Below are 23,113 nucleotides of genomic sequence, written 5' to 3'. Positions count from 1 at the left end.
TTTTTTTCTTCGCTCCTTTCACCGTTACCCGGGGCAACAGCTGAGACGTCTGGGAAGGGATGCATCTGTAAGTAAGCCCAAAGAGGTGCCGTGGGTGACCAGAAATCCCATATTAGACAAGCTAATTCATACTCTGGACTACGGGTCCGGTTTCCTGGCCCTTATTTTACAGAGACGTCTGGTCACTTACCTAGCTGGACCACCGTTTAGAGCTCCGAAAATCCCTCTCCTGCCCGGAAGTTGTATTTGGCACTTCCGAATAGGGTCATGGCGGAAGGGTGTGAATAGCCTCGCCGCCCGTGCCCCAGGGAATGCCCATTCCTGACCTCAGTTGCAAAGTGAGGTGAGTCCCTCGGCCCCCACCAGTGTGGCGGACCCGGGCCGGACAGTCCCTGTGGGACGGAGCGCTGAAATGGCGAGCGGGACTCAGAGCCGCTTCCGTTGGAAGGTGGTTTTCTTTCCGGGCTGGCCTGTCGGCGGTCCGCCCCACCTCCGCCCCCCTGAGGCTCTCTGCGGGGTGAGGCCGGTTTACCGGCCGCCCTAGCCTAGCCAGAGCCAGCCGGGCTGGGACGGCCCCAGCGGGGAATGGGCGCGGACCTCGGGGCGGAGCCCCTAACTCCGGCGAAATAGAGCCCCTGACCACGCCTCCGCAAGTTCCTATTAAGTACTTTCACTCCCAGACCTTTGGAGGGAAGAGAATTCGGGAACTTGAGGAAATCATTATCGACTCTCAGCTGTGAAAGAAAAAGATTAGTCCCCGTTACCAGGGCAAGACCTCAGTCTTTTTCCCCTGCCACTTGCCTTACTGTTCTGATTTTCCCCGCTTTCCGCGTCTCTCCTTTGTAAGCTTTGACTGCGGTTCTGGGTGGAGAATATACTATCCTAATCCTGCAGGTCTACAGTTGATTAAACAACGTGGTGAATATTTGAAACTACTGTATTGCTTTTGTATGACCGTTTACAAAGTTAATCATACATTATCTTGTAATTTCTTCTGTATGCTTGAATCAAGAACTCTTTCATCTTGATAATACCGGGTTGGATGCTTTAAAGCTGCAGCAAAAAGACCAGAACTTTCAGGTAAATGAAAATTGTTAATATCCAGCCAGTCAACAATAAGAATGCAAACTTACCTTCTCTACTTGATTTCTACTTCCTTAGTACTCACACTCTAGCCAGGATGAACTCTCTTGTTTCTTTGCGGTTACTGAAATCTGTTGTAGCACTCTCCTTTTGTGATTCTCTATCTGATTCTGTTATCTGTTATCTGTTATCTGTGGGGATGTGTTTCCAGATTCTCCCCAGCAGGAAGTAATTTCCTCTGAATTTATCTAGCATTTTTTTTTACATCTTTTAGGACAATCAGTATTTTATATAATAGCTGCTTGTGTTTTTAGCTTCACTACCATGTCTACACCTAGATGGAATGGTTTGTATCAGATTCGTCTTCCTGTCATTTTCACCCTGCACATGATTTTATTTTGGTAAATACTTTCTGAAAGTTTGAATATATTGGGTGTCTCTTCGATGCCCAGGACACTTCCAGCTGAGTTTCAGAGACCTTCAATTTATCAGAAATTCAGCAGAGCCTCTGCTTCTCAACCTTTTCTTGCATTTCCCCCATGAAGTCTTTTCTGACACGATTTTTCCCCGGTGTTTTATAATTCAAAGTGTTGATATATTTAAAAGCTGAAAGAATTAAAGAATTCATGTATCCTTCTTCTATATGCAGCAGTTAACATTTTGCCATATATTTTTCATTCCTCCTCACTTTTTCATTGTCATTGAACTATTTGGAAAAAAGTTGCATACACCTGTTGTTAGGCAGACACCACTAAGATTTCCAGCATGAATTTCCTAAGACTTGTGAAGTTCTCCAGCAAAACACATTATCATTATTACAGCTGTTTTGTAATGTTTAAAATCTAGCCCAAGTGCAAATTTTCCTAACTTACCCAGGAATATATTTTATACCTTCTCCTTCCCAGTCCTGCAAAAAATAAAAATCAAGATCCAATCAAAATTTATATATTGTGTGTGGGTATTGTAATTCTTTAGCTTTAATTTAGTAGAGAGCCCCCATCATCCTCCCACCCACCCCTGTGACATTGGCATTATGAAGAGTTCAAGCCATTAGTCTTTTTGGAAATGGGCCCCCTTTTTTTTCATGTAAACAAGAAGTTAGTCTAGAGGCTTAAGTGGAACTTTTTTTTTTTTTGAGGATACGTCACAGTATTCATACTTTTCCAGTCATGATTAAGCCTTCTCAAAGGCAACTATATGCACCTTTGCTGTGAGTTGCTGGTTAAATCCATCACCCTTCTCAGCATACTTACCCGCCTCTGGTGTCCTACAAAGTAGTGAGTAGCATTTAATCCTGTGTGTAGAGTTACGTGTTAGTGCCTTGGATCGGCAACACAGACTAACTACCTTTAAAAAAGTGTTGCTGCTGCTTTGCCTATTCTTGGAGCTGATGCAATGTATTTCTGCAGTAATGTGTACTGATGTCAGCATAGTTTCATGAGTTTCAACTCCTGGCACCCTGCAGACGTTGTTGAAAGATGTGTGGGCCCTGTAATTCAAATACAGATGAATCTTGATGTTATCAAAGCAAATACCAAGGCAACTGTTGGCCATCTGGTTACATTCCAATTTAGGCGATGTTATTTTTCTCCCTGAAATTCTCTTGCAAGTCTTAATTGGTCCTGGTGTTTTTGTGATAGCTTTTTGGTAGCATTAAGTAGAGTCTATTAAAAATTGCAAAATCAAGATTATACTTGACACTTAGTACATGAGATACATTCCCTGCCCAATGAATAGAGAAGTGTTTGTGGAATTTACTTCATAATCACAAGAGGAAAACTCTCAAGACTGCCAACCTCATATACTCCTCCTAGCCTAGACTTATATTTGATCATGAAAGATAAGTGAAAGGCAAAAACTACATTTAGGGAGCAGAAGAAAATGCTCTGAGAGGGCAAATCTCTTAGATTGGTGTAGAATGTTTTTAGTCATCATATTGAAAATACATAATGCATCCCATTAGTTGCTTCCTTTGTGTACAAGAGAATTTGCTTGTGTGAGAATACTCTAGATTTAAGTAAGGCAAAATAATATACCAATTAAGATCATAGGTTTTAGCGTCAGACCTGAGTTTCAGGAATAAGACTATTCAATTAGCTGGATGATCTTACACAGCCAATTCAGTCTATTATCTATTAAATGAGGTCTTGGCCAGGCATGGTAACTCACACCTAGAATCCTGGCACTTTGCAAGGCCAAGGCAGGTGGATCACTTGAAGTCTGGAGTTTGAGACCAGCCTGGCCAACCTGGCGAAATGCTGTTTGTACCAAAAACACAAAAATTAGCCTGGTGTGGTGGTGTACTTCTGTAGTCCCAGCTACTCAGAAGTCTGAGGCACCAGAATCGCTTGAGTCTGGGAGGCAGAGGTTGCAGTGAGCCAAGATCGCAGCACTGCACTCCAACCTGGGCAACAGAGCAAGACCTTGTCTCAAAAAAGAAAAAAAATAAACAAATTTTTTTTTTAATGGAGTCTTAAAACTGCTAAGGATTGTTGTACAGAATTAATTCAAATATGTATACAGTGCCTTACCTTGGTTTGTAGCACATGGAATGCAGTGTATGGTGATAAATAACTTCTAAAGCAGTCCAAATATTGACATCGAATATTTAGCGAGTAAAGGAATGAATCTTAAGACAGTAGTTCTCTAAGTTTAACGTAGGGAACTTAATTAAAAGTTAGGGTCCAACTGCCGTGACTCATGCCTGTAATCCTAACACTTGGGGAGGCTGAGGAGGACGGATCACTTGAGCCCAGGAGTTTGAGACCAGCCTGGGCAATATGGCGAAACCCTGTCTCAAAAAATACAAAATATTAGTGGAGCAGGGTAGCATGTGCCTGTAGTCCCAGCTACTTGGGAGGCTGAGATAGGAGAATTACTTGAGCCCGGAAGCTCAAGGCTGTGGTGAGCAATGATCACATGACTGCACTGTAGTCTGAGCAACAGAGCAAGACCCTGTCTCAAGAAAATAAATAAGAAAAAAAGTATTTTTATTTAACAATTCTAATTTCTGGAGAACTCCAGAAAAATCTATATTTTTAATAATTGTACAGGGAGTTTTGATGCAGATGATCTGGGGACTGGGCTTTGAGAGGCACTACGTAAAGTATAAAGCAACTTTTCGCTTTCCTTGCGTATTGTTGAAATAGCTAACTAAATATTTCAGGAGCTGAGCAAACACTTTTTTAAAAAGGTTAATAGCCAGCATTTTTGGGACTACTGCCTAGTACTGAATTTTGAAATAAGAAAGCTTATTAGAAAAAGACATTTTGCATGAGTAGGATGTATCATTACTAACTTAATAGTAGTGTCTGCTACTGGATTATCTCCGAGCCACTGGCATCATCCAGGTTCACCCAAGAACAATTCCCATTCTTAGTCCTAGGCACATTTCAGAAGCTAGACACCACACATTTTATTAACATGAGCTTGAATTAATTAGCTAAATTGAACACATTGCAACATTTTTTTTACCAGCAGATGCCAGATAGCAAAGCAGAATAGAATCTACTGTAGTCTCCAATATATGACATATGATGTTACTTGGCATCTCCAGATAAACATTATCAATCCAAATTAAGCATTCTGCTAGCATGTGGGCAGTTGCTTGAGTAAGAGTGAGCATTACTACTTTATGTTTGCTGAAAAACGCATTCTTTCTGGGCTCCCCTTTTCACCTTTTTCTCATTTACGTTCTGAAATCTAGTATGTTTTTGAAAATTTATCTTTCAGTTAACCACAAGTCTTGGATAAGACAAAAGATAAAAATTTTGTTATTCTCCCATTCTCACAACCGACACTAGGCAGGTTGAATTTTGTATAAAGGAGCTAACTTAATAAATATTCACAAAAGAAATACTCTTTACATACAGTATCCTTTGCAGCCCATGGTCATGACTGCTCCTGACTACTACTTCAGTTCCCAGAGATTGTATTTTTGCATCTCAATGTCCATTAATGATAAAATTAGACAGCTTGACCTATGTTCACAGTGACTCTATGTTTTACTGTAGTTGCAAAGTCAAATGCCTACAATGATTGGGCAAGTAAGGTAAGAGGAAACAATAAGCAGTAGTAAGGACTAGAGAATTCCAGAGCATATGCTTACCTAAGTTAAGCATCACTTCCCAGCCCTAGCCAAATTTCGTCGTGTTGAAATGTGGGCTTGATGTTGCCAGATTTGTCAAATAGAGGTAAAATTTGGATTTTGTGTGAAATGTCCTGATTTTTAAACATTGGCTAAATACTTTTCAAATATCTGTAAACCAACAAATATTTAAGTGGATAGGATCAAGGGTTACCAGTTTATGACATGTTATTTCTTAACATGAAAACATGAGTGGTGTTTTTGTTGAGAATCTCAAAATGCTTCAGAAGTGTTTTCTTTTTGCCATATGTCAAGTGCATTGGTCAGGGTTCAGCAACAAGTCACCTGTCATCTCCATTAGACATTCAACATAGATTCTTACATACAATGAGCTTCTGTTCCCTTGGTTACAATTTTAAAGATTTCAACCTTTGCTGCCCTTTTATAAGTTTGTTCACATTTTCTCAACTTGGAGTTCTATTATGAAATAAGTTTTCTCTATTATACTTTTTAAAACATTTAAGAACACAATTTGGCAGCACATGCTGCTTCAAAAGTAAGTGAAACAGGTTTTTAAAGAAAAGCACCTTTAAATAGATCATGCTGTGTTATAGGTACCATGATATTTATGAAGATTCAAAGATTTTTAGACAGAAGATTCCTTTTGGTAATCTAGAACAAGTCTTTATTATAACAATATGAAAATTAGTCCTGGGATAATAAATGTCATACTGTATTTCTAAGGACTTTTACATCTATTTATTGCTAACACCTTACAACCCAGTACAGATAATGAACATATTTTGTATGAGAAAACCAAGCCTCTGATTGGCTAAGAAAGGTATTCAAGGTCACACAGCTAGTTAGTGGTGTGGCCAGAGTAGAACCATGTACCCCATAAAAGTATAAATGTGGGCCAGGCACGGTGATTGACACCTATAATCCCAGCTCTTTGGGAGGCCAAGGCAGACGGATCACAAGTTCAGGAGTTCGAGACCAGCCTGACCAACATGGTGAAACCTAATCTCTATTAAAAATACAAAAAGTAACCAGGCGTGGTGGTGCTTGCCTGTAATCCCAGCTACTCGGGAGGCTGAGGCAGGAGAATCGCTTAAACCTGCTAGGTGGGGGTTGCAGTGAGCCAAGATCACACTATTGCACTCCAGCCTGGGCAACAGAGCAAGACTCCGTCTCAAAAAAATAAAGCATAAATGTGAAATGGAGTACAACTAGTTAGCACCAGAGAGCAACCCTGTACCTCTTTTAAAATATAAAGGTGAAATAGATTGATTAGAAAAAAATGGCAGACTCTAGTGTAAGCTTCTGTTTTATTTAAGTCACACATTGGATTTTTACTGTCATAGTTTATTTAAAACACTTAGAATCCTAGGATATGCTCAAGCATTCTATTTCAAACTTTAAAACTGGGTCTTGTACAGTTAATATAAGCTGATAAGTTTAGATACATTAATAGAGGGAGAAAGGAATTACAATGAAGATACAGTGACAGGTTAGGAGTAGTAGGCACATATTATGGAAGATAAACACATAGACTCATGGAATGGCTCCTTAGGGCTCCCAGCAAAGATCAAATATTAGATTAAGGAGACTTAGTGTGGGGAGGACGGTTTTAAAAACATCCGAATCCCATCCTGAACATTTCTAGAAACGAAGACTTGACATTGGCATCCTCAATATGTTTTCATGTTGATGTTTCTGATCCATATGTATAGTTATGAGTAATCAAAAATGGAGTTTGAATTTTAGTAATTTAGTCTCCTTCTCTGTCTGTCCCCTGTGTGACCACAGCTTACATTTTCCAGATGGCTAGATGAAAATAGGTACAGTCTAAAGCTAATTGCTCTATTCAGCTGTTTAACCCAAGATCAGTATTTTCTCATATGAGTCGTAATATATCATGATGAAGAGAATTTAAAAATGCAAAATTTGTAAGCTTTTAAAGTGTTGCATTTTAAGCTTGAGATTTGAAAGTTTCCGTGATAGTGTTTAAATAATATTTAATGCTATAAACAAAATGTCAAAAAGCAATTTTTCTTCCTAAGAGATTTATTTCAGAATGGCATCAAACGTGACAACTGGAATGCTAAATCCTCAAATTAAGAAGAAAAAAAAAAAAGAAAAACTACATGTTGGTTAGAGCCATATATTGGTCTGATTGTGACACAGTTCCCAAACCAAAAAGGAAGAAAGGTTGTGCTTTAGTCAATATGCTGCACTTGTTTTTTCATCTACCTCATTCCTGAGATTTATTGTTTGCCTCGTATTTTATTTTCACCCTCCTTTGCAAAGGTTGTTAGTGGCTTCAAAATTTCCCATTTCAGTAGAAATTGAAGATCGTATGTTACTTCAGCCTTTGTTGACTTCTGCACACCATAGTCTACTTTTATCTCTCCAGTGTCTTCTTAAATGTTGTTGATATTCCTTCAGTGAAGCACCATACTAAACCTACTTGGGACCTCCTTGTCAATCCTACAGATGCAGCATAGAGAAAACTGAAAAGAGACCTTGCTTTTGAGTAAGGCAGACCTGAGTTCATAATCTGTTTCTTCACTTACCGACTATATGATGTTGGGCAAGGTAACTTTTCTTAAACCTTGTTTTAGTCTGTTAAATTTCATCATATACATATGTGTACCCAATTTATAATTACGCATGTACACATCCACCTCCCGATGCATCTCAATATTGGTAGTTCAATTCTAAAATCACCATTTATGGTGATAAATGTTATTTTCAAAATTACTGCAGAAAATTCCTTAAAATGTCTACATAGTTGAACTACATGCATTACTTCATACTAAACACTATGTTGCTATTGTTACTCTTAAGCAAACTAAAATTTAAGAGCCACAAAGCTAACTAAAGGAAAGAAGCTAAGGTAAATGTTTTGACATTTAAACTAGTCTGCCTTTAATATAACTCTTAAGAGTATGGGTGTTGAGAGAAGAGGTGAAGAGTTCTAAAATTTTTTTGCTTGCTATAGGTTTTTCATCATGCTTTTTTAGTAATAAGCCTCTATAATACATGTTAATAAACTTATTTTTTCTGAAAATCTAATTTTATGCCAACATTATAATGGTACACTATAGTAAGAATTGCTGACATTCATTGAGCTCTTATACCAGGGATTGGTCTCATAGCTTTATATGAATTATATCTTTAATATGCCAGCCATCCCAAGTTGATGCCATTGTAAGCTTTATCTTGCAGTTGAGACTGAGGCTTAGAAAATTAAGTAATTTGTCTAAGTGACTAATCTTGAGTTCAGCTGCTTCTTTCAACCACACTATATACTCTTATTTCTTTTTACCGCCACTCCACCACCCACCATCTTGCCATGTCTTTCTTGAGTGATTATATCCTCCTTTGTAGCTTATACTGCTGTACAGTTGACTCTGGGCCTCCAGTCCATTTTACCTTCCTCTTGGACTTACACACTCTGTGAATCTAAACCTAACGTATGGTCCTTACTCTTCCTTCTCCTCCTGTGTGTTTACAGTATGAATCAATACACGCATATCCACAATCAATGTTAGCTCACTTCAGTGGTCTGTGATCATTTCCTTATCACCCATAGGCGGTTAGCGGTGGGAAGGTGGAAAATGTTTGAATCTCAACTTCTTGTGCCCTAAATCACCTCTTATATCTTCTCCTCTTAGCGTCTATTATCCCTGCTTCAATTCATACTTTCATCATCTTACCTAAACAATTATAGCTTCCTACTAATCTCCTTTTCTCTAGTGTCTCTTCTCCTTTTTCCTTTATTTTGTCTAGAATATGTGTTTCCAATACAGGAATCATGTCACATAACTGCTTAGAACCATCCACTTAGCTCCCTCTTGACTATAGGATATAAAGTCTAAATTCAGTGTTGCAGACTGAGTATGAACTGGTCTCTACCTGGTCAGTCCCACCGCAGTACCTAGTGCACGCTGTGCACACACTGCCCTCTAGCCATGTCCTCCAACAGAACACTTTTTTTAATGCGTCTTCATTTGAACGTATTGTTCACTTTGCCTAGAACATCTGCCCCTTGCTATACATGTCCTTCTCTGCCTAGTAAACCCCCATTCAACTTTCTGGGACTAGCTCCGATGTCATGTTTAATAATTCTTCTTCAGAGACCACCCATTGTCCCCTATCCCAGCCAAGTTTTCAATGGTTTTCATTTCTTAAGGCACAAGAGTCATGCTTCATTAAAGTACATTGTATTCCATTATAATTATCTATTTATGTGTGTCTCTTTCTCTACCTCACCCCCACCAAAGAAAGGAATGGTTCTTATCCACTCTGTCTCCTTCATTTAGCCATGGCTGGTACATTATAGACATTTAGTGTGTTTGTTGAAAGAAAAAAATCTGTTCATATAGTCAGGCACTTTATGATTCCAAATTCTTTTTATGTTACATTCGTTAGTTTTCTACTCTGAAAGAGCAGTGCCTTTGGTGTCACCTAAAACAACATTCTAGTGTTTATCACTCTCATCTTTACTGTCCAGTGTTTATTTCCAAATAGAATACAAGGTACATCATTAATTTTGGCCTATCAACTCATAATTTCTGGCCACTTTAGAGATTTATAATTTCTTGAAGAAAGAACTAGGAGCTAGACTCTTTTTCCAAATATGTAACAGGTATGCAGGGAAGATCTTCGTGAAAGACAGAATTCTTTCACTAAGACTTTGACTTGTAGGTCTCCTGCAAGTCCACAACATTTAAGTTCGAGAGATGGCATAAAAGCCAACCTTTTCATGACAAAATTATATAAATCTTAGTATTTACAGTTTGAAGTGTCCTGTTGTTGATTGCTTTTGTTTCTCTGAAGTTGCTTGCCTAATTAATGGAAAATCTATTGAGGGTATCATTGTTTTGCTGGCCTGAGTTAACCACCACCTCATCATGGCTTTTACTTAAATCACTGCTTCATATACTTCCCTTTGCCTATTGGACATTAATTCTGAAAGTCTCAGAAGCATATCTTAGTCATTAGATTACAAAATTGAGCCCCTGTCTTTTCCTAGTTTTATGATTTCACAGTGCAGCTAGTTGCCAAATTGAAGCATCCGTTTTTTACCTGCATCTAAACTGTTTGAATAGCCCTGTAATTGTCCTCCTGAATACATTTAGTTCTGTTCAGGTCATTCTCATTCTTAAAATATTTCAGTGGTTCCTTATTTCCTTCAAAATCAATTTGATTGCAGTTTGGTTTGGGTTTGTTTCCAGACAGGTTGCTTGCGACTTTGTTTTTGTATATATAGCCTTCCTGGCCTCTCCCATAATGCACCATATGCTTTGTTGCCCATCTTCATGCCTCTGCACAAACTGTTGTTACCTGCACCCAAAGTTCCTCCCCATCATATGTAACTGACACAATAGCTCCCTATTTGTGTTCCAATGGCATTTTTACAAATAATTCTTAGAACTTACATTGCATTATGGTTCTTTGCTTATGTACCAATTTCTTCTCCCTCTACCCCCATCCTTCAAGATCCTCAAGCCTAGAGGCTATGCCTTAATAAGTCTGACGCTGAATTAATTTCAATGTAAGATGATGTGCCATTTGAATACTTCAATTTTGTTCTTAACCTTTTCTTAGTCATGGATGTTCATGTAATAGAAAGTAGAAATAAAGCCCATAAATAACCATTAGTTAACATTTTGGCACAAAATATTGTACTTGTGTCACTAGAAGCGCCCACATCAGAATATCCTTGTGATAGGAGAAAAAATGACAGTCTTTTTTTGCCAAGTCTACAACTCTTTTGCAAGATTTTATCTTTTTGTACTTAAATAATTCCTTTATAAAAAGACAGCTTTGTCCAGCATGTTCTAAGTTTTTCACTTAATAGAGAAGAAAGTCATTGTTCACTTGATTTTAATAAATGTTACATTCAGAAGAAGTACAGCTTTTACTGATTTCAAAATTAGTTATTTGTAAATACTGGTATTTTCCTTAAATTTGCTTAATATGTAGCATCTTACTACATATGCCATATTGAAAGTGACATTGCCCTAGGAATACAAAGTATGATCTAGGCAATACTGTCCAATAATTGTACTTTTAAAGAATTCCAGAATCACATAACTTTAGGAAACAATATACTCAGTTTTCCTGTTTGAAATTTATCACATACTTCCGCATATTAAAGTTTCTAAGCAGTCTTGCTGTTAAAAAGAAAGTTTAACTTTTTTCCTTCCCAGGGCTTCTCAAATTTAATAACTATGGAATCTTCCTAGAAAGTCCATTAACATCTCAAAGAACAACATGGTTATTGTATTGATCATCAGTCTTTTTACCAGCATTTGTATATCCTTGATGCCTGAAGACAGACAGAGCGGTATATAAGCAAGCAAGATTAAAAACAATCAATTTTCAGATCCTAAACTTCTATATGTAGTGTCTGTTGATAATGCATTCCCTGAGAAAATGGATCTGTGGATAAACCATCATGCTTCATCTCATTTCCTGTGTCCCCTTTCACCATTTTCTTTATTTTTTGAGACAGGCTCTCTCACTCTGTCACCTAAGCTGAAGTGCAGTGACATGATCATATCTCACTGCAACCTCAAACTCAGGCTCAAGCAGGACCCTCACCTCAGCCTCCTGAGTAGCTGAGACTGACAGGCAAACACCAACATGCCCAGCTAATTTTTAATTTTTTGTAGAGATAAGGTCTTTCTTAATTTTTTGTAGAGATGAACTCCTGAGCTCATGCAGTCATCCCATTTTGGCCTCCCAAAGTGCTGGAATTCAGATGCAAGCCACCGTACCAGGCCCACAATTATTTTTCTAAGAATGTATGAAGGAAGGCATCTCTGTAACCCAGGTAGAATTTTACTGTGACAGAATGTTCCAGGGAGTAAGCATCTTTTAGGAGATAAACAGAGAGACAAGGAAACATTGATAACTCTAGTAAGAAAGACTATGGGCTTTTCTAATTATTAAGTAAGTAGTGCTTTTGCAAGTCAAGAGACTGTTCTCAGCTTTCAACAATATTGAAGGAATACCTAATTGAGTAGTCTGCTGGTCATTTGAAATTATTTTTTGATGATAGGCAGTACATGATTGTTAGCATATAACTTAAGTTCAAAGATTGAAAAAAAAAGTCCCATTCTTTTTTTTTTTTTTTTTTTTTTTGAGACGGAGTTTCACTCAAGTTACCCAGGCTGGAGTGCAATGGCGCGATCTCGGCTCACCGCAACCTCCGCCTCCTGGGTTCAGGCAATTCTCCTGCCTCAGCCTCCTGAGTAGCTGGGATTACAGGCACGCACCACCATGCCCAGCTAATTTTTTGTATTTTTAGTAGAGACGGGGTTTCACCGTGTTGACCAGGATGGTCTTGATCTCTTGACCTCGTGATCCACCCGCCTCGGCCTCCCAAAGTGCTGGGATTACAGGCTTGAGCCACCGCGCCCGGCCTCCATTCTTATCTCAGTATTTACATCTATAAAAATGAAAAATAGTGCCAGGCACTGTGACTCACGCCTGTAACCCCAGCTTTTGGGAGGCCGAGGTGGGTGAATCACTTGAGGTCAGAAGTTTGAGGCCAGCTTGGCCAACATGGTGAAACCCCATTTCTACTGAAAATACAAAAATTAGCCAGGCATGGTGGCACACACCTGTAATCCCAGCTACTCAGGAGTCTGAGGCGTGAGAATCACTTGACCCAGGAGGTGGAAGTTGCAGTGAGCCGAGATCGTGTAACTACACTCCAGCCTGGGCAACAGAACAAGACCCCATCTCAAAAAACAAAAGAAAAAGAATAGAATTGTGGCAATAAGTAAATTTTCAGCCATGTATAAACATGAACTAGTTGAGAAAATAAAGCTATGTCCTTATTGACAGATACATGGCCAATCACTTTATTTTTTATGTTCAACAATTACTTTATCAATGTATAGCTCCTTTTGAACAATTTCATACCAATTGTAATAACTGAATCCAAAATATTTTAAAGTTTAAATTTATAAACATTTTTATAGCAAAGAAGTATGCTAGGATGATCATTAAAATATCAGGGATGAAAATATGTTACGTTAGAATAAAGTGGGTTGGAAATAGAGGTCCAGGAAGAAAAAAAGATGATATAAAATTTCTAACTTAAAAATGAGCTTTTTATTCATGGATGATGGTAGCTATCAAATTGCTATTATGTATAGATTATATTGGATATGTTTTTTAAAGACTGAGATCGTTATTTTTAAATATGCCAGAAATTACATCCTTTATAATTTAAATTTATGATAAAAAATTTAAACATCAATTTAGAAATGTATGAAGTGATACCTAGTTTTCCAAAATCTCTTTGGGAGTATGCAAGTAGAAAATTTGAGGACCACTGACAATATATTCTTAAACTTGAGAAGGACACTTCAGTGATCTAGTCTGGTCTCACACCTGTTATGTAATTTGGTTATCCAACTAAATCACACCAGGGGTTTTTAACTTGCCAAATGGGTATGATTGATTTGGAGGCAATTGTCTTTCCTAGACATGTCTTTTAACTCTCATTCCTAAAACATAGTAAAATATTTCATGACAAAGATTTGGTTCTCCTTCAAGTTTTTCTGCATTAATTTTAGCTCAAATAGCTACAACAGGTTTGCGTACCTTGTCATGATTTTGAAATGCACTATCCATCAAAACTATTATCTCTGGGAGAAATTACAATCTTTAGAAACTATATAAGAAAAAGAAGCAGCAGATTATTTTCCATTTATCTAGAAAAAGGGCTTCAAAAAAAATGATGAATTGACGCTGTGAGCATTTTAAGTTTGGTTCTATTAATGTAAGAATAATTTCACTTTACTTCTGTAATTTAATGTTTTCTCTTTTTTTTTTTTTTTTTTTAAAGACGGGGTTTCTCTCTTGTTACCCAGGCTGGAGTGCAATGGCGCCATCTCAGCTTACCGCAACCTCCGCCTCCCGGGTTCAGGCAATTCTCCTGCCCCAGCCTCCTGAGTAGCTGGGATTACAGGCACGTGCCACCATGCCCAGCTAATTTTTTTTATTTTTAGTAGAGACGGGGTTTCACCATGTTGACCAGGATGGTCTCGATCTCTTGACCTCGTGATCCACCCGCCTCGGCCTCCCACAGTGCTGGGATTACAGGCTTGAGCCACCGCGCCCGGCCAATGTTTTCTCTTAAAGTATACCTTGGCAAGCTGCATCATTTTTAAATTTGGCATAGTATTTCATTGTGTGAATGTTACATGATTAATTTAACGTTTGACCTGTTGGTGAACGTTTAGCTTCATCTATTGCTGAACATTTTGCCATTCAGTGCAATTACTGAGTCAAAGAAAATGTGCATATTTAGTTTTAGTAGATACAGTACTGCAAAATATCCCTCTAAAAAAGCTTAACAACAGTGCTAATTTCCCTATACCATCCCTACCTGTGGACACTATCAGCCTTTTGACTTTTTGCAGTTTCAAAAGACATCACATGTGCACTCACACACACAAAAGCAGTCTTTGCTTAAATGTCACCTTCTTAATGAGGTCATCACAATTTTCCTCTTAAAATTGAAGTACCACCCCCCACCCCCAGCATTCCTTAATCCCCTTTACGCTATTTTCTATAGTTCTTACTACCTTCTGGCATGCTGTTCTCTCTTCTTACTCCAGACTGTAGGCTCCCAAAAGGCAAAGGTTTGGGGTTTTGTCCTGTTTATTATGAACAATGCCAGGCACGTGGTAAAAAAAAATCGCATATTTATTGAATTAAATAGCCATGGCAGTTGTAAAATACACATGAATTTCAACCACAGCTGTTATGTTTCTCCTTTGGTCCATCTGTTCCTGATTTAAATACATCTCACCTGACAAGAAAGTGCTCTTAAAAGCAGCAACAACTCCTTACAGCGCATTACTCTAAGCGAATCACCCATGTCTGGCTACTAGCAGGCCATTTGGGAGAAGGAAATACTGTCGTGCACTGTATAGCAACATGCAGTCAACAGTAGACTTCATATGCAACAGTGGTTCTATAAGATTATGATAAAGCTGAAAAATTCCTATTGCCTAGTGATGTCGTAGCCATTGTAATGCTCGTGATGTTGTGGCAGAACACTTTACTTTTTCTGTGTTAAGATACACAAATACCATTGTGTTACAATCGCCTGCTGTATTCAGTAAGGTAACATGGACATGTTTATAGCCTAGGCCCAGTAGACTGTACCATATAGCCTAGGTTTATATTAGGTTATACCATTTAGGTTTGTGTAAGTACGCTGTTAGGATGTTTGCACCATGACAGAACCACCTAATGATGCATTTCTCAGAACATATCCCATCATTAAGAAACACATGACTGAACTCTTCCTACTCTGGGCTCCCAGGCAGTTGATTATCAAGAAAGTATAGCTCAGCCAGTGCTGGCCATCCAACCACCACCTTGCTTATTTTAGCCCTTCCCTTCCTGTTTTTTTCCTGCCAATGCCTAAGGGGGCCTAGAAACAAGAACCAACCCTATAAAAACAGAGATTCTACCCAGGCGAGTGACTGGCACTGATCTCCCCCAACTAGGCGCAACCCACTCCTACTAGCCCTTTGGCCCCACACCCTTTCCAGTAACAATGGCAGCTTAGTCAAACAACTGAGGTTTGGTAGAGCACCAAGTTTCATTGTTTTTGTCAGGCCAGATTTTGGATGTGAAAGAGGTATCAGACTAAGAGAAAACAAAGAATAGTGACTGAATTCAGAGTAGCTGGAGTTACTTATGCTAACAGTTGTTCACCTACCACTTTAGCATTTTGGTGATAGATGTAACAATCCTTAGCTGCTATGTACTCCCTTCACATTTATCAACATCTATAATGTCCTCTCTTTCAGTGGCATATCATGTCAGATTTGCTTCAAATAGGGAAGTTTGATCATAATATTTTCACTGTGATGTCTTTAATGGAGAGGCTAGGTGGTGGTTTTGATAGCTCACCTCAAGGCTAATCAGGAGGTCTGTAGTGTTGTTAGCCTTCATCCTAACCTGGAAAAAAGAAAAGCAGTGATCACTAAGTATCACTGGCAGACCTAAAAAAGGAAAGAATATGGTAGGAGAAGCTGTGCAGTCTAAGGAAATCGCACATTGTATTTACTTCATATTCTATTTAAGTGATGAGTTGCTTTATTCCTGGTCCATTACTTATTTCATCTTCTTGCTAGAACAGTATAGGGGTGACGCTTGATGATAAAGTTCTGGAAAGCAGATAGAGGTTTTCAGGAACTCGGACATTCCAGAATAAAAATCTGAGCAAGAGAGATGAAGAGACTTGGATACAGAGGAGGAAGTTTTTATTAGGAATGTCAAAGTAGTGGAGTGGGAATAACAAAGACCAGAAGAAGCTTCACTTGATTGTAATTAATTTGCAGTGGTTGTTAAAGGTAGGCACCAAGCCAGCATCACCACTTTATAAATAATAAACCTGTGGGGGTGATGTTGTGAAAGATGCATGCTAAGGTTGCATCAGCAAGGTGAATCACCGAGTGGGTGGGCCCGTCTAGAAAAGCATGTGTGTTTGGAAAGGGATCATTCTACAGTTTAGTCCAAAACACCTTGAGCATACAGCATAGCAGAATCTTGGCTGTAATACTTCGAGTAAATGTCACTGGCAAAAACGGTACGTTTGCTGGTATGTTCATAACAAATACTCCTGGTTAAGTATTTGCTGGTCCTTTAGCATATAGAATCTCAGTATTAGAGGAAAATAGCAAGCTGAAAGCATACCATATTCCCATTCTTCAGTAGCCAATTTCACCTATTGCATTACTTCATTACAAATTGCAGCTGTGTAGCCAGTAACTGATCCATAGGATGCTTTCTGTTAGGCACAAAGTAGAATCCAGCTGTTAGCTGTTTGTTGAAAGAAGTAGGAATCTTAGGAAATGTTTGCCTGCCACTTCCTCCTTTTCCTAATACCTGCCTCACCCCGCCTCTCAACTGGTGGTCATGTTTTTTTGTCATCCACCATTCAGGAGAAATGCTATCAATGAACCACACTGGCTACACACACATACCTTTTCCTCAGATGATAGTAATCATCTTTGCCTTAAAAACCAAAGCTCTACCAAGTTTTCACTATGAGAGAAAAAAAATTAGAACACCCGGCCTTGTAGTTAACACAACTGATTAATGAAAGTTGACAAGATCTAAATGCCTATACAAACTATCCCAAGGTCACAGGAAATTAATGGCAATATTATGCAAGGTTAGGGTGGTTCACTTTCTATAGGAATTTGGATTTTACTTCTTAAACTACAATGGAAATGACTCAGGCAATCTGCTTTGGCAGTTTATTCTTGAATAACACTGATTTCTCATTCAAGGGGAAAACACTGTATCGAACAGCTCCGACATGGCAGAAGTGAAGCCAGTGTTCCGGGAAGTTCTTCCAAAACAAGGTAGTACATCACAAATACAGAGATCATTATTATAGAGACAAACCAAGTGATAGGCAGTGTCACATAGCAGGCTTAATAGCTAAACATCTGCAGCTGTTGTGTTCCATATTGTCTCATTTACTGTTTACTCTTACTGTATGCTTTTCTTATCAGATTATAAAGGAGGGATCCTCACTTTTTTCTTTCCAGTAAAAGGATAACAAATGAAGCATTGTTTCTTATACCTAAAATTGCTAATTACAATATGAATTTTTTTTTTTTAAGAGACATGTTCTCACCCGGTCACCTAGGCTTGGATCCAGTTGGCATAATCATAGCTCACTGCAGCCTTGAACTGCTAGGCTCATGCCCTGGCCTACCGATTTGCTAGGACAGCAGACATGTGCTACCATGCCTGGCTAGTTTGTTTTTGTAGAGACTGGATCTCAATGTGTTGCCAAAGCTGGTCTCGAACCCCTAGGCTCAAATAATCCAACCCCTTTGAGATCCCAAAGTGCTGGGATTACAGGTATGAGCTACCATGCCCGGCTCAATATGAAATTTCAATGAAGGATATAATGGAATTTACTATGTTAAATAAGGTCTGAAAGTGGAGAAAGAGAAACCAACCGTAAGCAACAGAAGAGCTGAAAGTTTAAACAGGCATTTGAATATTTATGTTAAATACCATACTTTGCTATAGTTTTTGCACTACATATATATATTCTGCCCAATCTTATTTTAAAATTAAACTTCTGACACAAAAGTTTTGTCTTATAATAGCATAAATTCTTGGGTAGAAAGTTCAAAACTTGTTTTCCTCAGAAACACCCTAGTAGTAAGAAATGCTGCTTATATGGTGACTATGATATTTCTGGTCTCACAGCAAAACTCAGTTTAGGTATAAGTTTTTTTCAGTGACAACAGATTGATTTTTTTAGATCTTCATTCTAGCTGCAAATCCAACTACCAAACCACTGGGTTACTTTCCTTAATTCTTATTTCTTATTAAACTTAGGGCCATTGTTTGTGGAAGATATAACCACAATGGTGCTGTGTAAACCCAAACTTTTACCTTTAAAATCTCTGACTCTGGAAAAACTAGAGAAAATGCATCAAGCAGCACAGGATACAATTCGCCAACAAGAAATGGCAGAAAAGGATCAACAGCAAATAACCCACTGAACGGTAACTGAAGCACTTTAGGGAACAACCTGTCTTACCTACTGTTTAACAGTAACTAGAAAATGATATGCTTCTGTGTGCTGAAAGTAGTGTTTGTTAATATTATCAATAAAATTGATAGTATTCATATACAAAAATACCTAAGATTGATGAAATTTGTATTGTGAATGTAAACACTCTGGTTTGTATTGAACATAAACAGTTACAATGAACCAAGTTTTATGGGGTTTTTATTCGTGTTTTTAGAATTGCATATTATTTGTTCACCATTCCTGTTGCTATCTCTTATAGATAACATTCTTGGGCACAAGGGACTAATGGATCTTTACATGTTTATTAAAATCTGAATTGGAAGATATATTCCAGTCTTGCATAAAGTGTTTGCTGGGCTTTTACATTATTTAAACAAATTAATTAAATTTTTTTAACCAATTTTATGTGCCATCATGTTAAATACTATTGTGTGTGACCAGATCCTACCAGTGATGATAAAACTGTATTAAATCTCATTTTGAAGAAACCCTCCCCTATTCTGTAGTCAGCTAAACTTTTAATTACATTAATGTTAAGGACTTGAGAATTACATGACTGTGTTTATCATCCAGATGTCAATTAAAAACCTAAAAATGGAACTATATTTATATAAGCCTAGGTAATATGGGCTTGAAAAAGCCCATGAGGTGAATATGAACATTAAACTTGGTTTTAATTCTAACAGACAGACTGTATCTAAACTTGCCATCGGTATACTCCTAATAGTACCCACATAAATTCTGAATATAATTCTTTGTCGGTTTGCTGCATTCAATATTTGGCAGTTTAGCATAGACCTTGAGGGCTTACTGGGTTATTAGGCTATGTAAAAGTGGTTCAAAGTATGATCATTCTTTTGTTATTAATTGGTAGGTCATATTTTCTCACACATTGGGTAAATGTCAAGCTTTCAGTCTTTGGAGAATAACTTTTTGTAACATTAGCCATTATTTGGTAACAGAATTTAAGAATGAAATGATGGAAGGTATTACATATTTCTAAAACTTAATTAAGCTCTAGATCAGATAACAATGGAGGAAAGTGATACCTGCATTTTTTTCCCTAGTGTAATCTTAATTTACTATTGTACTTTTCATTTAAAAGTTTGTAGGGAAAAAAAGTTTTCAAGGAACACTAAGATTAAATTCACTACGTTCAAATACGCTTCCTTATGAGATTTAAAATTCGCTGTGTGAAATTATTAAAGTTTAAAAGACCTAAAATAAATGTACTCCCAATAAAGAATCAACACTGCTTCACATGTTTTATTTTGGTGTACATTCTTCTAGAACCAGGTTCATTTTTCCAGTTTTGTAGAAAAATAGATGTTCCAGCCACCATTTACTTAACTGTCTAGTCTTTTAAGACCAATCAGTATGTTCCCTGGAAAGATGAATAAGTCTCATGACTAATTTTTTTTTAAATTCTTTAAGACAAAGAAATAACTTTCTTTTTTTTTTTACTTCCAAAGCACAGTATTTCAACAGCAGCAGCCAACATGGGGTTTTAGCAGCTTAACTTTACCCCCTAAATAAAGCTTTGTATAAACCAGTGATTTTACTACAAAAAACACTGTCCTTGAAAGAAAGGAGTGGCAGTCAGACATCAATGCAAAACTTGGAATGATTAGGTCATAAACATGGCACTTACAAAAGGTAGCTTATTAGAATATTCCACTTAAGAAGAGGTTACTTTTCTGTCCCTCCTTTGCCCCCTCAAAAAAAAAAAAAAAAAGAAAGAAAAAACATTTCCTTTTAAAATTCCCCTTAAATGTAGGTTTATAAAATGTCAGAAATGCCTTGTACCCAAAACAAGTGCCAAAAAAAAAAAAAAAAAAAAAACTTGTGCTAACAACTCTTACAATTCAGATATATATTTTTATGATATCTAAGACTGCAAGAGTTCTTATATTCAGTAGCTCTCTGGTTTAAGGCGACCTCCATCTCCTTCGCTTACAAAACGCTTTCTGCCCCTGTAATGAAGAAAAAAAACAAAAACATGAAAACACATACAATTTCTAACTATAGTCAATTAAAAAATTTAAAAATTTGGTATTTTTTGGTTACATATTAGCTTTTAAAGGGTTTTCCATTAAAAAAAAAAAAAAAGTCAGCATACCTCTAATTCCTTTGGAAAGGATTCCCTACTATATAAGCATAAAACATCAATGTCAAATCTGAGTGTTTTTTTAGTACACTATCCAAATAATCACATTAAAAAAGTTGATACCAAACTAAAGCAAACATTTTATTTAGAAGTTTAATATTTATTTCTACATTATTATTATCTGTAAACTTAACAGTGAGCCAAATAGAAACACTAACATAATTCAGAATTATGCAAACTGGAGCTGTGGAATCTATCAAAATATCCATGTTTGACAATTTAAAAAAATGTTGTATCAGCTGTAGAAAAACCATAACTTGAATGTGGGAAAAACAAATCAGAATTATAGCCTATGCCCCATTTAGAAGGCCTGCTCTATAATATATAAGCCCACACTCTAGCTACATGTAGTGGCAACAGCCCAGAAGGAACAGCTGGACAGTGGCCTACAACAGTAAGTGGAAAATAGAACTTGGGCAACATTAGCTCTTACTCTCTGACCCCAGGCCAACATGCACAAGCATGCAAAACCACACACAAATGTGCACCTCGCCCAAATAGGCTAAAAGATAAAAGACAAAAGTCAAAGCAGTATGGTATGTATAAACAGAAAGTTTAGTTATCTCCTCATGTGACCCTTGAGAATAAAGCCACACAGAAACAATCAGACTTTAAAACAGAGACGGAAAAACTTCCGAAAGGCCAATGCCAGGGTACTGGCCACACACTTTCCAGTGAGAACATCCCCACACACAACCACACACCCACTTTCCAGTGAGAACATCCCCACACACAACCACACACCCACTTTCCAGTGAGAACATCTCCACACACACACTTTCCAGTGAGAACATCCCAATACACACCCACACCCGCACTTTCCAGTGAGAACATCCCCATACACCCACACACACCCATACACACTTTCCAGTGACATCCCCACACACCCACACACACTTTCCAGTGAGAACATCCACACACACACACACACACACTTTCCAGTGAGAACATCCCCCCCACACACACACTTTCTAGTGAGAATATCCCCCCACACACACTTTCCACTGAGAATATTCCCCACACCCCCACACACACTTTCCAGTGAGAACATCCCCACACACACCCACACACACTTTCCAGTGAGAACATCCCCACACACACACTTTCCACTGAAAACATCCCCACACACACTTTCCAGTGAGAATATCCCCACACACCCCCACACACACTTTCCACTGAGAACATACCCACACGCACCCACACACACATTCCAGTGAGAACATCCACACACAATCTGCAGTAAGAACATCCACAAACAGACACACATACTTTCCAGTGAGTCCACACACACACACACAAACACACTTTCCAGTGAGAACATCCACACACACCAACACACACTTTTCAGTGAGAACATCCACACCCACACACACTTTCCAGTGAGAACATCCACACACACCCAAACACACAATTTCCAGTGAGAACATCCGCACACACACCCACACTTTCCAGTGAGAACATCCATAGACACACACACTTTCCAGTGAGAACATCCAGACACACACTTTCCAGTGAGAACATCCACACACCCACACATACTTTCCAGTGAGTCCACACACACACACACACACACACACACACTCCAGTGAGAACATCCCCCATACACACACTTTCCAGTGGGAACATCCCCATACACCCACACACACACTTTCCACTGAGAACATCCCCACACACCCACACACACACTTTCCAGTGAAAACATCCACACACACCCCACACACTTTCCAGTGAGAACATCCACACCCACACACACACTTTCCAGTGAGAACATCCCCACATACCCAGACACACTTTCCAGTGGGAACATCCCCACACACCCACACACACACTTTCCACTGAGAACATCCCCACACTTTTCAGTGAGAACATACACACACACACACTTTCCAGTGAGACCACCCCACAGGCACACACTTTCCACTGAGAACATCCCCACACCCACACACAATTTCCAGTGAGAACCTCCACACACACACATACACTTTCAGTGAGAACATACACACCTTCCAGTGAGAGCATCCCCCCCCACACAGTTTCCAGTGAGAACATCCCCATGCCACTACACATACTTTCCAGTGAGAACATCCACATACACACCCACTTTCCAGTGAGAACATCCCATTAGCCTCAATTCTCCACAACCTCTAAAGAAGTCAAGGAA

The 23,113-nt window shown here is 38.4% G+C and overlaps 3 protein-coding genes across 9 annotated transcripts in view; 1 reads left to right on the top strand and 2 right to left on the bottom strand.

Annotated features, from left to right (window-relative positions):
* SHOC2 (SHOC2 leucine rich repeat scaffold protein) overlaps window positions 1–586 on the bottom strand; it is an 88,752-nt gene extending 88,166 nt beyond the window's left edge. Inside the window, exon 1 of one of the 2 annotated variants that reach the window (XM_032281601.1) lies at window positions 327–586. The gene's annotated coding sequence lies outside the window, so the exon portion shown is untranslated. The other variant, XM_032281598.1, reaches the window with a different exon arrangement.
* Window positions 250–20,035, top strand: BBIP1 (BBSome interacting protein 1). The gene is made up of 4 exons (XM_032281608.1): window positions 250–343; window positions 989–1,080; window positions 17,515–17,589; window positions 18,587–20,035. The coding sequence occupies exons 3-4, from the start codon at window positions 17,544–17,546 to the stop codon at window positions 18,751–18,753; spliced, it is 213 nt and encodes a 70-aa protein (XP_032137499.1). The 5' UTR covers window positions 250–343; window positions 989–1,080; window positions 17,515–17,543; the 3' UTR covers window positions 18,754–20,035.
* Window positions 20,034–23,113, bottom strand: part of PDCD4 (programmed cell death 4) — a 27,924-nt gene continuing 24,844 nt past the window's right edge. For 5 of the 6 annotated variants that reach the window (XM_032281603.1, XM_032281605.1, XM_032281604.1 and 2 more), the window contains one exon: window positions 20,479–20,758. In XM_032281603.1, the coding sequence (XP_032137494.1) occupies window positions 20,698–20,758 (61 nt within the window). In that variant the 3' untranslated portion in view covers window positions 20,479–20,697. Of the gene's footprint in view, window positions 20,759–23,113 lie in introns of all 6 variants that reach the window. The other variant, XM_032281602.1, reaches the window with a different exon arrangement.

Source organism: Sapajus apella, unplaced genomic scaffold, assembly GCF_009761245.1.
Source record: "Sapajus apella isolate SASKATOON/1434 unplaced genomic scaffold, GSC_monkey_1.0 scaffold13, whole genome shotgun sequence".
Taxonomy (NCBI): domain Eukaryota; kingdom Metazoa; phylum Chordata; class Mammalia; order Primates; family Cebidae; genus Sapajus; species Sapajus apella.
Note: the sequence above shows the minus strand (reverse complement) of the source record. Positions and strands in the feature narration are given on the sequence as shown.

What these genes read in the sequence shown, in the direction of transcription:
- BBIP1 (XM_032281608.1), top strand. Translation starts at nt 17,544, where the DNA reads ATGGCAGAAGTGAAGCCAGTGTTCCGGGAAGTTCTTCCAAAACAAG. An exon ending in GGAAGTTCTTCCAAAACAAG is followed by an intron (nt 17,590 to 18,586) that starts GTAGTACATCAC and finishes TATTAAACTTAG; the next exon opens with GGCCATTGTTTGTGGAAGAT.